This window comes from Chiloscyllium plagiosum, unplaced genomic scaffold (assembly GCF_037043375.1).
Source record: "Chiloscyllium plagiosum isolate Xiang-an unplaced genomic scaffold, Cpla_swu_hap1 HiC_scaffold_28, whole genome shotgun sequence".
Taxonomy (NCBI): Eukaryota; Metazoa; Chordata; class Chondrichthyes; order Orectolobiformes; family Hemiscylliidae; genus Chiloscyllium; species Chiloscyllium plagiosum.
Window position 1 is genome coordinate 28,987,275 of NW_028270166.1, and position 14,074 is coordinate 29,001,348.

Sequence of the window (14,074 nt, forward strand, 5' to 3'; positions counted from 1 at the left end):
CTCACTCCAGGAACTGAGCACTAACCGGGCTGAATACTTTAGTGCAGTTCTGGCTAAGTGCTACATCATCGGGTGAGATATTAAAGTAAGGCCCTAATGTATCAACTTAGATTAGTGTGAAAAGGTCCCATGATGCTACTCAAAGAAAACCAAGGAAGTTCTGATCAACAGCTAACCCACAGTCCAAGTAAATTAAATGGTCATTAGTTTCCTTATTTTCTCTATATTTCAAAAGTAATCGATTGGCTGAGAAATATTTTGGGATATCTGAATATATAGGTTAATCTCAATACAGGTGCTTGTTTTATTTTAGTTTTACATTTGAATGCATGTCCTATCTTTATGGCAAAATTACATCACACAATCTCCATGAGATCTGTGTGGCACTCCCAAGTGTTAAATTTAAACAGGTGAAGCTTAACTCCCTCTTTACACTTACCGTTCAGATATTCCAGCTACAAATATGCATATTCCACAGAGTAAAAACAATCACCATAAACAGAGTGATCACCACATTCTGCAATATGGTGACAAATCAGTGATAATCCTGTAGTTTCATAGTTGTCTTCACGAGGAACTTATTTGGGATTTATATTCGCAAAAGCACAATATAAGTTTACAACGACAATAGAAACTTCAAAATAATAAGGAAATCCAAGTTGATTCATAAAACAAAGTTTAAGCCACAATAAGCTATATTAGGTCAAATGCTAAAAGCCTGGTCAAAGATGTCTTTAAACGGCAAGAGACAGAGAGACAAAAAGATTTCGGGAGGGAATTCCAGAGTTTAGGGTTCCGACAACTAAAGGTACAGGCATTAAAGAGGGAGCAAACAAAATCTATGCTGATCATTTGGCAAGTACTGGAGAAGTGCAGATAGAACATAGAACATAGAACATAGAAGAATACAGCGCAGTACAGGCCCTTGGGCCCTCGATGTTGCGCCGATCCAAGCCCACCTAAACTACACTAACCCCCACTATCCTCCATATACCTATCCAATGCCCTCTTAAATGCCCATAAAGAGGGAGAGTCCACCACTGTTACTGGCAGGGCATTCCATGAACTAACGACTCGCTGAGTGAAGAACCTACCCCTAACATCAGTCCTATATCTACCCCCCCTTAATTTAAAGCTATGCCCCCTTGTAATACCCGACTCAATACGCGGGAAAAGGTTCATACTGTCGACCCTATCTAACCCCCTAATCATCTTGTACACCTCAATCAAGTCACCCCTAAACCTTCTTTTCTCTAGTGAAAACAGCCCCAAGTGCCTCAGTCTTTCCTCATACGGTTTTCCTTCCATACCAGGCAACATCCTGGTAAACCTCCTCTGCACCCGTTCCAATGCCTCCACATCCTTCCTATAGTATGGCGACCAAAACTGCACACAATATTCCAGATGCGGCCGTACCAGAGTCTTATACAACTGCATCATGACCTCAGGACTCCGGAACTCAATTCCTCTACCAATAAAAGCCAGTACGCCATATGCCTTCCTCACCGCACTATTTACCTGGTGCTTGAAGGGTTGTGGGAATAATGGGGATTACAGCGATAGAGAGCACTGAGGTCGTGAAAGGATTTGAAAATAAAGAGAAGGATTTTAAAATTGTTTGACTGGAATTCAATGTTGGCCAGCAAACATAGGTACAATGGATAAACAGAATTCAATGCTAGTAAGGACCACAGGCAGTGGATTTATGGATGATATTATGGAGGGTAGAAAATGGGAGCTGGGCCAGAAGTGCTTTGAGATAGTCAAGCCTATGGTAACAGAGGCATTGATGAAGGTTTCAGCAGGTTAGCTGAAGAACAAGCTAGTCAAGAGATTAAGGAAACAATGGGAAATGGACCGGAAGAAGACAACACAGATAGGTTTGCTGAATAGGTCGACGGGAGATGGATGAAATTTAGTGCAGAAATGTGTAAGATGGTACATTTTGGGAGGACTGGGAACATGCACTACATTGAAAGATTTGCGACAGAGGTGTATGGATGAATAAAATGTCCTTGGGCTCTGTCTTTAAAAACCTTTGGATCTAAATGTTTGACTTTTGTGACAAATCATCATGATCATGACAGCAAAAACATAGTATGACATTATATTTTCACTGCAACATTCACTCTTTTTCCCATGAGGTAGATGAAGCAAGATCACATAAAATCATCAGAACTTTCCTGGCTTGATTTAAAAGAGCTTCTGTGCAAATCCAATAAATAATTAAGAGGTCATGCACAATCTTGCCAGCATGGTGGCTCAGGGACCTAGGTTTGATTCCAGCCTTGGGTGACTGCCTATGTGGTGCTTGCACATTCTCCCAATGTCTGCGTGGGTTTTGTCTGGGTGCCTTCGGTTTCCTCCCACAGTCCAGCGATGTGCAGGTTAGGCAAATTGGCCATGCTAAATTGCTCATAGTGCCCAGTGATGTGCAGGTTAGATGGATTAGCCATGGGAAATGCAGTGTTACAGGGATAGGGTTTGGTTGGGATGTTCTTTGGAGGGTCAGTATGCACTCAATGGGCCAAATGGCCTGTTTCCACACTAGCGATTCTATGATCTAGTAAGAATTGCACAGACATTACTGGTGATGGATAAAACCACATAGCACCACTTATCCTTTGAGTGGCACAGGGATGGACAGTGGTGCCAAGATTACCATGTCACATGACTCCCAACGCTCCTGGCACCCTATCACTGAAAGATCAATAATGTGGAAGACCATCTAGATTAAAAGCCACAAGGAAGTTACTTTCATAACTGAGAATGGATAAAATTAACTTAATTATGTTGTTAAAGCCATTATTTTAAGATAATCTATTATGTGACTGACAGTGAAATTCTACTGACAATTTTTTTTTCCATTCGTTCACCACATCTGGTTATCACTGGCACAGGCCACCATTCATTACCCATCCCTAATTGGCCAGAGGGCAGTCACATTTCAACCACATTGCTGTGTGTGTGAAGTCGCATGTAGGCCAGACCAGGTAAGGATTGCAATTTCCTTCTCTAAAGGATATTAGTGAAGCAGATGATTTTGTTTCCAACTATCAACACTGGACTCATGGTCGCCATTTGACTCCAAATCCAGATTTTTATTGAATTCAAATTCTACTATCTGCTACAGCAGGATTCAAACATGGGTGCCAGAACATTACCAGGTTGAGGTTACCAGGTTGCATCTCCCAAATTCAGAGTCCTACGTTTTACAACTAGAGCTACTTGGACAGAGAAAATGCATTGGGGGTAGTTTGAGCCTTCAAAGGTTGATCAGTCAAATGGCAGAGATTTCCCACCAATATAAAACCACAGATTCAATGGAAAGTAAATCAAGTGAAACCTAGCAGTGAAGGTGAAAATTTATCCTCAATATTTTTCCTGGATTAGAATTTTAAATTTGAAAATAATTTCACATTTATATTCTGAATGTAGAACAATTCTGGGTTAAATAACTGACCTTTGACCCATGAGATGGTTTGCTTTTCTTTGGATCAGAGAATGCAGAGAGAGGAATTGTGGGCAGCATGGGATAATCTGGACTTGGTCTGGAGGTTGTGTCAGTTCCTTCAGGCATTACCATAACCTAAAAAACAAAAGAAAGACTGTCTGGCTATTTGTTACGTAGAATGATTTTATTAGGCAGAGATAATGAGGAACTTGAATACCATACACAAACTGAGAAAAGCATTAATGCACACTGAGCTGCCACCACTTTAAATATGCTGACTAACAAATATAATGCCCCTGTTCCAACTCAGGATCAGCCTTCTGGAGTCCGTATTCACCATTTTAAGGTGCTTCACAGAACATGGTCACCAAGAATACTGATACGCCACACACTGCAACACTGAAAAAGACACCCAAAACTCCCAATGTACACTCCTCTTCAGAGCAGAGTCCTGCTGAGGAGACAAGGTCATATGGTCACTATGTCACCCTGTCACTGTCACACTTAGCATGCATTTTCCCATGCTCTGTAAATGAATAGGTTTATCTACTTTGTCACCAAGTCTTCACATGTCAATGTCTACTTACTTGCTGAAATGTTATCTACCAGCTAATACTCTCTGTCGCAACATGAAACTTTAAAACCATTCCACTTCAGAGAATTCCTTCTAATCCTGGCTGCATAAAATTTTCATTTGCCTGACAGGCAAGGTATGCTGTCTGCATACCTCAACTTTTTTCTAGAAAGCAGAAATCCTCCATATAAAAGGCAGATTTTTTTTTTATGTTTTGCACCCCGGTGGGAGGGGAAGGGGGTGCAGAGTAGAAGTACAAAGACACAATGCTCAATTGTATAACTTGATTTCAGTTGGATTGGGTGCCTCCCATATTCAAGGCCAATTGGAGAATTTTCTTTTAATTAACTCACAGAATGTGGGCACCTTTGGCTAGGTTAGCATTTATTGTCCATCACTAATTGCCCAGATAGCAGTTAAGTGTCAACTACATTGCTGTGGTCCAGAGTCACTTGTAGACCATACCAAGTAAAGGCCGGCTTCCTTCCCTAAAGGACTTGAGTAAACGTCGGGATTTTTGTGGTGATTAGATCCTTAATTCCAGATTTTGATTGGATTCAAATTCCACCATCTGCCATGGTGAGATTCGAACCCTAGAAAATTGCTTGGTTCTCTGGAATAATAGTCTAACAATAATACCACCAAGTCATCAACTCCTCTTCAGCATATATTCAGTATCATATTACTGGAATATAAAGTCAAAGCCTGCATTACCTGGCGACTGAAACTTACCCCTCCTGCTTTCAAAAGCTTGCGTCGAAATTCCTTGGTTGGGTTGTTAAAGGTGAGTTTCTCACAGCGTAGATGATTCACAGGTGGATTCCCTTCCAGATTTAGAAACAAATCATATGTGAAGCAAACCTTTTTGGGCTCTTCCTGATGAGGAAAAAAAACAAAATATTTAGAGTCTTGCTGCTCTATACAAATGCTAAATGTTTTATCTATAAAACATGATCTTAATCAGTGCATTTAAATCAAAAATCAGAAAATAGCAGATTAAAATACCATCTGCTCATTTAACTTTGCTACTTTACAAAGTTTATGGCATTCCAGTCAAAAATCAAAGTTATTCATTCTGACGTCAGACTTCCTGCTTTCGTACTTTTTTTCTGACTTACAGTTTAGGTTCCTGCCCATTTAACAAATTGCACATGCAATTACATCCAAAAATAATGAATAAATTTCACTTTAAAAGATAACAGACTAAAGTCCTGAACATATTTGTACTGACATGAGAAGACACAAAGACATTATTTCTCAGTAATATATAATGTTACACCTCATGTAAGTCTTCTGTCTATTACACTTCAGCATTCTAGCCTATCAGATACTTCAAGAATAAACTTCTGTTGTCACACTCAGAAATAGGAATTTTTTGGAACAAACAAATGCCCCAGCAGTAGAAGCAAAGTGTCTGCATCCTCTTAATGCACTAAGCCCATAAAAACAGGGTTGTCTCTCAGCCTGAACCCTATAAGAATTCATATTTAGTTAACATAACTTAGATGTCTGTGTTTATAGCAAGTTCTCTGCAGCCACAAGATATGCTTTACTAATTAAGAACAAAATAGTGTCCACTGCAAATCAAGCCAAACATGATTTTTATTGAAGGCGCAGCACATACATGTGATCAATGTGCATTGTGCTGCGCTGTTATTTTAAAGATCAATGGTCCAATGGATGCACTCTCTTACGAACACATGGCTGAATGGGAACTAGGTAGCAGGAAGGAAGTCTCATCACTGCTATCTAAAACAATCAACTACTTGCTGGCTTTGTCGTTGCATGACTTCTCCTCGCTGTTGGTATGATTCCACAAGCATTTGGTGTTTTCAGTAGTTGACTGAAGTTGATAAAAGCAAATGGTCTGGTCAGCGTTGAGGAATTTTCTCTGACTTCAAGGCTTTTGCACAAACCTGTTGCAAAACATGGCTACCTGGGACAAGGAGTTACACAGAACTTCCTCACCGAATAGAAAATGATTAGGAGAATGAGTGCAATGCAGTTGATTCATGCACAAGGACACCCTGATCCCTCGGCACCTAAACTCACTGAGGTTTCTTTCTATTTAGATAATATGTTGGTCTTTCTCTTCTTCTGACCAAAGTGGACAACCTCACACTTATTGACACTAAATTTCATCTGTCAAATTTTGGCCCATCCACCTGACCCTTCCATATTTCTTATTTCTTCATCGCAACTTAATTTTCCACCATTTTAGTATGATACACTTTCGATCTCTGCATCTAAGTCAATAATATAAATTGTAAATGGCTACAGCCTGGGAACCTATGGCACCTTCTAGTTACATTTTGTCAAAGATCAATCCAAAGAAAAAGACCAATTTATCCCGACTCTCTGCTTCTGACTGGTTAGACAATCCTCTATGCTAGCTAATAAATTACCCCATGCCCCATGTGGTCTTTCCTTGTGCATTAACCTTTTGTGTGGCACATTATCAAATGCCTTTGGGAAGTCCATATAATATGTATAGGGTATCCCCATTATCCATATTGCTTGTTTCATCTTCAAAGAACTCTAGCAAATTAATCAAAAATGATTTACCCTTCATAAAATAGTGCTGATTCGGATGGATTGTATTTTGACTTTCCAAATGACCTGTTATTACTTCCTCAATAACAGATTCTAACAATTTCTCTCACTACATATCTATAGTTCATTAACTGTTTAATGCTCTTGGTTCTGTTTCATTCATTTCCAGGATGTGGGCGTTACTGTCTAAGCTAATTGACTACCCTTAATAACCCAGAGGGCAGTTAAGAGTCAACTACATTGCTTTAGATCAGGAGTCACGTGTCAGCCAGATCAGTTAAGTATGGTAGATTACCTTCGTCAAACAACAATTATGAACTAGATAGGTTTACAGTGACAATTGACAATGGTTATATGGTTGGCATTAGGCTAGTTTTTTAACCCAATTTTTTCATTGAATTCAACTTTCACCATATGCCACGTTGGGATTTAAACCCATTTCTCCAGAACATTAGCCTGGATTTCAGTGTTAATAGTCCACATGCAGAACCTTACCCCCTGCTGTCACATTGTCTCTGACATTTTCATGCCAATTTTTCTGCTATCAGTTTGACGTCCATATTTGCAATCATAAAGCCCCAAGTAAACAGGTTCTGACCACTAGGTGGTGCTATGTTGCCCTTTACCCCAAGCTGAAAAATGCACAGCGCGTTCTGCCAAAACATCAAAGCCCTGAATATATGACCCTAATCAACACAATTGGCCTGGTCTGCTGGACCTAAATATTAGCATAGAATCATAGAGATATACTGTATGGAAACAGATCCTGCGGTCCAATCCATGAATGCCAACCAGATCACCTTTATATATATCTAGTCCCATTTACCAGCATTTGGTCCATATCCCTTTAATCCCTTCTGATTCATATACCCATCCAGATGCCTTTCAAATGTTGCAATTGAACCAGTCTCCACCATTTCCTCTGGAGGTTGATTCCATACATGCACTATCCTCTTTATGAAAAGGTTGCCCCTTAGGGTCCTTTTCAATTTTTCCCCTCCCATCTTAAACCTATGCTCTTCAGTTTTGTACTCCTCCATGCCAGGAAAAAGACCTTGTCTATTTGCCCTACCCATGCATCTCATGATTTTATAAACCTCTATAAGGTTACCCCTCAGCCTTTGTCGCTCCAAGGAAATTAGCCCCAGTCTGTTCAACCTCTCCCATTGTTCAAACCCTCCAGCCCTGGCAATATCCTTGCAAATCTTTTCTAAAGCCTTTCAAGTTTCACAACATTCTATATGAGGGAGAACAGAATTGCACACAATATGCCATTATGGGCCTAAACAACATCCTGTATAGCTGCAACATGACCTCCCAACTCCTATACTCAATGCAGTGTACAATAAAGGCAAGCATTCTTCACTAACCTATCAACTTGTGACTCCATTTTCAAGGAACTATTGGCCTGCACTCCAAGGACTCTTTGTTCAGCAATACTCCCCGGGACAGTACCATTAAGTGTATAAATCCTGCCCTGATTTACCTTTCTAAAATGCAGCACCTCACATTTATCTAAATTAAACTCCATATGGCATTCCTCGGCCCATTGGCCCATCTGATCAAGATTCCATTGTAATCTGAGGTAACCTTCTTCACTGTCCACTAGACCTCCAATTTTGGTATCACCTGCAAACTTACTAACCACATCTCCTATGTTCACATCCAAATCATTTACATGAATAGGGTCGCATGATGTACTACTTGATTGGGAGAGCCTGGGAAAACACAAAAGTGCAGTGGAGATTTCGCAGCAGGTGTAAGAATCTGGGGTCACCAGAAACAGCATTCAAATCTGCAAAAGTAAGATGTCCATTCATATAGCTCCATGCATGACTTCATCAGATTGAAATACGCTTTATGATTAACAAAATGCATTTGGTCACTGCTATAATGTAGGAAACATGACAATCACTTTGCACAAAGCAAGCTTCCACAAACAGCAATATGATAATCATCAAATAACATGCTTTTAATGACTAGATTTGTGGTGTAAATATCAGCAAAAACACCAAGAAGAATTCCTCTGCACATCTTAGAAAAAGTGGCATAGAAGCTGAGGGAGAAGACAAGGGCTTAGTTCAACTTAAAACCAAAGTAACTGCCAAATGCTGGAAATTAGAAACAAAATCAGAAATCACTGGCAAAACTAAGCAGGTCTGGCAGGACCCATGGACAGAAATCAGAGATCTGAAGAAGGGTGCTGTTCAGTTTTTCGAACAATTCTATTTTTGTGCTTTGGTTTAACTTCTCATCTGAAGGGCAGTCCTTCCAACAGTGTAGCACTACCTTAGTACTATACTAGCACAGAGTTTGTGCTCAAGTCTCTGGATAAATTTAAAAATCACACAACACTAGGTTGTAGTCCGAAAGGTTTATTTGGAAGTATTTTGGAGAGCTACTCCTTTGTCAGGTAGCTGTGGAGCAGGATCATAAGACACAGAATTTATAGCATAGGTCACAGTGTCACGCATGCAACTGATACAATATATTGAACAAACTTAGATGGCTGTTAAGTCTTTCATATTTTAGAATGGATTGGAAGTTTCAGTTCCTTAATGTGCAAGTCCCAGAACTTCTTTCAAATCACATTCTTAGAGACTAGGACCCGTGGACACAGCCTTAAAATTAGAGGGGGTCATTTCAGAACAGAAATGCGGAAACATTTCTTCAGCCAGAGAGTGGTGGGCCTATGCAATTCATTGCCACGGAGTGCAGTGGAAGCCGGGACGCTAAATGTCTTCAAGGCCGAGATTGATAGATTCTTGTTGTCTAGAGGAATTAAGGGCTACGGGGAGAACGCTGGTAAGTGGAGCTGAAATGCGCATCAGCCATGATTGAATGGCGGAGTGGACTCGATGGGCCAAATGGCCTTACTTCCACTCCTATGTCTTATGGTCTTATAACTTAAGGTTATTTAAAAAGGTGACATTTCAGCTCAGTCAATGTATTAAAGGTGTGAGGTTAGAGTCTGTCTGTATCCCAATCTTGAGTCAGACTGGTTCTATTTCCAAAGTAGGAATTTATAAAATGTTACACATTTTTGGATCATTGGAATCTCTTTTGGGGTAGAAGTGACCTGTACAAGAAGGACGGATTGCACCTAAATTGGAAGGGGACTAATATACTGGCAGAAAATTTGCTACAACTGCTTGGGAGGATTTAAACTAGTAAGGTGGGAGGGGACCCAGGGAAATAGTAAGGAAAGAGATCGATCTGAGATGGGTACAGCTGAAAACAGAAGTGAGTCAAACAGTCAGGGCAGGCAGGGACAAGGCAGGACTAATAAATTAAACTGCATTTATTTCAATGCAAGGGGCCTATCAGGGAAGGCAGATGAATTCAGGGCATGGTTAGGAACATGGGACTGGGATATCATAGCAATTACAGAAACATGGCTCAGGGATGGGCAGGACTGGCAGCTTAATGTTCCAGGATACAAATGCTACAGGAAGGATAGAAAGGGAGGCAAGAGAGGAGGGGGACTGACATTTTTATAAAGGGATAGCATTACAGCTCTGCTGAGGGAGGATATTCCCGGAAATACATCCAGGGAAGTTATTTGGGTGGAACTGAGAAATAAGAAAGGGATGATCACCTTAGTGGGATTGTAGTATAGACCCCCTAATAGTCAGAGGGAAATTGAGAAACAAACTTGAAAGGAGATCTCAGCTATCTGTAAGAATAATAGGGTAGTTTTGGTAGGGGATTTTAACTTTCCAAACATCGACTGGAACTGCCATAGTGTTAAAGGTTTAGATGGAGAAGAATTTCTTAAGTGTGTACAAGACAATTTTCTGATTCAGTATGTGGATGTATCTGCTAGAGAAGGTGCAAAAGTTGACCTACTCTTGGGAAATAAGGCAGGGCAGGTGACTGAGGTGTCAGTGGGGGAGCACTTTGGGGCCAGCGAACATAATTCGATTCGTTTTAAAATAGTGATGGAAAAGGATAGAACAGATTTAAAAGTTGAAGTTCTAAATTGGAGAAAGACCAATTTGACAGTATTAGGCAAGAACTTTCGAAAGCTGTTTGGAGGCAGATGTTTGCAGGTAAATGGATGGCTGGAAAATGGGAAGCCTTCAGAAATGAGATAACAAGAATCCAGAGAAAGTATATTCCTGTCAGAGTGAAAGGGAAGGCTGGTAGGTATAGGGATGATGAAAGAAATTGAGGGTTTGGTTAAGAAAAAGAAGGAAGCATATGTCAGGTATAGACAGGATAGATCGAGTGAATCCTTAGAAGAGTATAAAAGAAGTAGGAGTATACTTAAGAGGGAAATCAGGAGGGCAAAAAGGGGACATGAGATAGCTTTGGCAAATTGAATTAAGGAGAATCCAAAGAGTTTTTACAAATATATTAAGGACAAAATGGTGACGAGGGAGAAAATAGGGCCCCTCAAAGATCAGCAAGGCGGCCTTTGTGTGGAGCCACAGAAAACGGGGGAGATACTAAATGAATATTTTGCACCAGTATTTACTGTGGAAAAGGATATGGAAGATATAGACTGTAGGAAAATAGATTAGATTAGATTACTTACTAGATTAGATTACTTACAGTGTGGAAACAGGCCCTTCGGCCCAACAAGTCCACACCGACCCGCCAAAGCGCAACCCAACCATTTCCCTACATTTACTCCTTTACCTAACACTACAGGCAATTTAGCATGGCCAATTCACCTGACCTGCACATCTTTGGACTGTGGGAGGAAAACGGAGCACCCGGAGGAAACCCACGCAGACACGGGGAGAATATGCAAACTCCACACAGTCAGTCGCCTGAGTCAGGAAATGAACCCAGGTCTCTGGCGCTGTGAGGCAGCAGTGCTAACCACTGTGCCACCGTGCCACCCACAATTTAGATGGTGACATCTTGCAAAATGTCCAGATTACAGAGGAGGAAGTGCTGGATGTCTTGAAATGGTTAAAGGTGGATAAATCCCCAGGACCTGATCAGGTGTACCTGAGAACTCTGTGGGAAGCTAGAAAAGTGATTGCTGGGCCTCTTGCTGAGATATTTGTATCATCAATAGTCACAGGTGAGGTGCTGGAAGACTGGAGGTTGGCAAACGTGGGGCCACTGTTTAAGAAGGGTGGTAAAGACAAGCCAGGGAACTATAGACCAGTGAGCCTGACCTCATCTGACCTGGTGGGCAAGTTGTTGGAGGGAATCTTGAGGGACAGGATGTACATGTATTTGGAAAGGCAAGGACTGATTCGGGATACTCAACATGGCTTTGTGCGTGGGAAATCATGTCTCACAAACTTGATTGAGTTTTTTGAAGAAGTAACAAAGAGGATTGATGAGTGCAGAGCAGTAGATGTGATCTATATGGACTTCAGTAAGGTGTTTGACAAGGTTCACCATGGGAGACTGATAAGCAAGGTTAGATCTCATGGAATACAGGGAGAACTAGCCATTTGGATACATAACTGGCTCAAAGGTAGAAGACAGAGGATGGTGGTGGAGGGTTGTTTTTCAGACTGGAGGCCTGTAACCAGTGGAGTGCCACAGGGATCGGTGCTGAGTCCTCTACTTTTTGTCATTTACATAAATGATTTGGATGCGAGCATAAGAGGTACAGTTAGTAAGTTTGCAGATGACACCAAAATTGGAGGTATAGTGGACAACGAAGAGGGTTACCTCAGATTACAACAGGATCTGGACCAGATGGGCCAATGGGCTGAGAAGTGGCAGATGGAGTTTAATTCAGATAAATGTGAGATGCTGCATTTTGGGAAAGCAAATCTTAGCAGGACTTATACACTTAATGGTAAAGTCCTAGGGAGTATTGCTGAACAAAGAGACCTTGGAGTGCAGGTTCATAACTCCTTGAAAGTGGAGTCGCAGGTAGATAGGATAGTGAAGAAGGCGTTTGGTATGCTTTCCTTATTGGTCAGAGTATTGAGTACAGGAGTTGGGAGGTCATGTTGCGGCTGTACAGGACATTGATTAGGCCACTGTTGGAATATTGCGTGCACTTCTGGTCTCCTTCCTATTGGAAAGATATTGTGAAACTTGAAAGGGTTCAGAAAAGATTTACAAGGATGTTGCCGGGGTTAGAGGATTTGAGTTATAGGGAAGGGCTGAACAGGCTGGGGCTGTTTTCCCTGGAGCGTTGGAGCTGAGGGGTGACATTACGGAGGTTTACAAAGTTATGAGGGGCATGGATAGGATAAATAGACAAAGTCATTTCCCTGGGGTCGAGGAGTCCGGAACTAGAGGGCATAGGTTTAGGATGAGAGGGGAAAGATATAAAAGAGACCTAAGGGGCAACTTTTTCACGCACAGGGTGGTACATATATGGAATGAGCTGCCAGAGGAAGTGGTGGAGGCTGGTACAATTTCAACATTTAAGAGGCATTTGGATGGGTATATGAATAGGAAGGGTTTAGAGGGATATGGGCCGGATGCTGGCAGGTGGGACTAGATTGGGTTGGGATATCTGGTCGGCATGGACGGGTTGGACCGAAGAGTCTATTTCCATGCTGTACATCTCTATGACTCTATGACTGCCTGCAGCTTGTACGGTTTTTGTTCAAAAAACGCACCGTCAGGCAGTCAATCCATGTAACATTTTATAAATCCTAGGTTTGTTCTATATATTGTATCATGCATGCATGACGCTGCGATCATTTGCTATAAATTCTATATCTTATGATCTTGTTCCACAGCTATCTAATGAAGGAGCAGTGCTCCAAAAGCTAGTACTTCCAAGTAAATCTGTTGGACTATAACCTGGTGATGTGTGATTCTTAATTTTGTCCATCCCAGTCCAACACCAGCACCTTCACAAGTCTTTAGAGCGAAGGCAATCTTGAGAGTAAGAATAATGTCTGGTCTCGTGGAAGAGTGGTCAAGGGGAGACAAACAGCATGCACAGTTGTCTGACTGAATTTGAGATTTTTCAGATAGCTTTGGAGAAACTGTTTAACAACTATGGCTGAAGGGTTAGAGGGAAACAGAACTCCAGAACTCTCCTATACTGTACTGTGATTTGAGGTGCTAAAGAGATTATGAAATTAAAATAGAAAATGCTGAAAATATTTCAGCAGGTCAGCCAGCACCTGAAAGAAATAATACATTCTGGTTGTAACTGTTCATCAGAATCACAGGCTGTCCTAAGATTCTGAGTTATGGAATCAGACAGAGCTGGGGACCAGAAAAGATTAAAGCTCAGAGTGAACTTCTGTTTACTCTTTTTTATAAATTAAAAGTAAAGTTGATCAGCAGAAGTACCTTGTTCTTGAAGTAGACATCAATTGGCATAATAAATCCAGCGTAGCCAGACTCCTCCACTTTATAAGGTGGTTCCTTGCAAACTACATCGGAAGAAATAAAAAACACTAAGTTTTCCTTTTTTAACATTTAACAAGGAGTTTCAAAAAAACCTATCAGTCCAACACCAAAACTGAAGGCCTCATTAAAAACAAGAAAGGAAACTGCTTTATGTTTAATTCAGTTGCTTCATCAGAATTATTAACATTTCTCTA

The 14,074-nt window shown here is 41.0% G+C and overlaps 1 protein-coding gene across 4 annotated transcripts in view; it reads right to left on the reverse strand.

Moving 5' to 3' along the window:
- The window catches only part of LOC122565294 (protein ENL), a 116,700-nt gene that overhangs the window by 37,909 nt on the left and 64,717 nt on the right, over positions 1 to 14,074 (reverse strand). For all 4 annotated transcript variants that reach the window (XR_015751842.1, XM_043721101.2, XM_087976077.1 and 1 more), the window contains 3 exons: positions 13,821 to 13,903; positions 4,761 to 4,904; positions 3,464 to 3,589 (listed from right to left, as the gene is read on the reverse strand). Coding sequence is in view for 3 of the 4 variants with exons in the window: in XM_043721101.2 (XP_043577036.1) it covers positions 3,464 to 3,589; positions 4,761 to 4,904; positions 13,821 to 13,903 (353 nt within the window). In the remaining variant the exon portion in view is untranslated. The remainder of the gene's footprint in view (positions 1 to 3,463; positions 3,590 to 4,760; positions 4,905 to 13,820; positions 13,904 to 14,074) is intronic.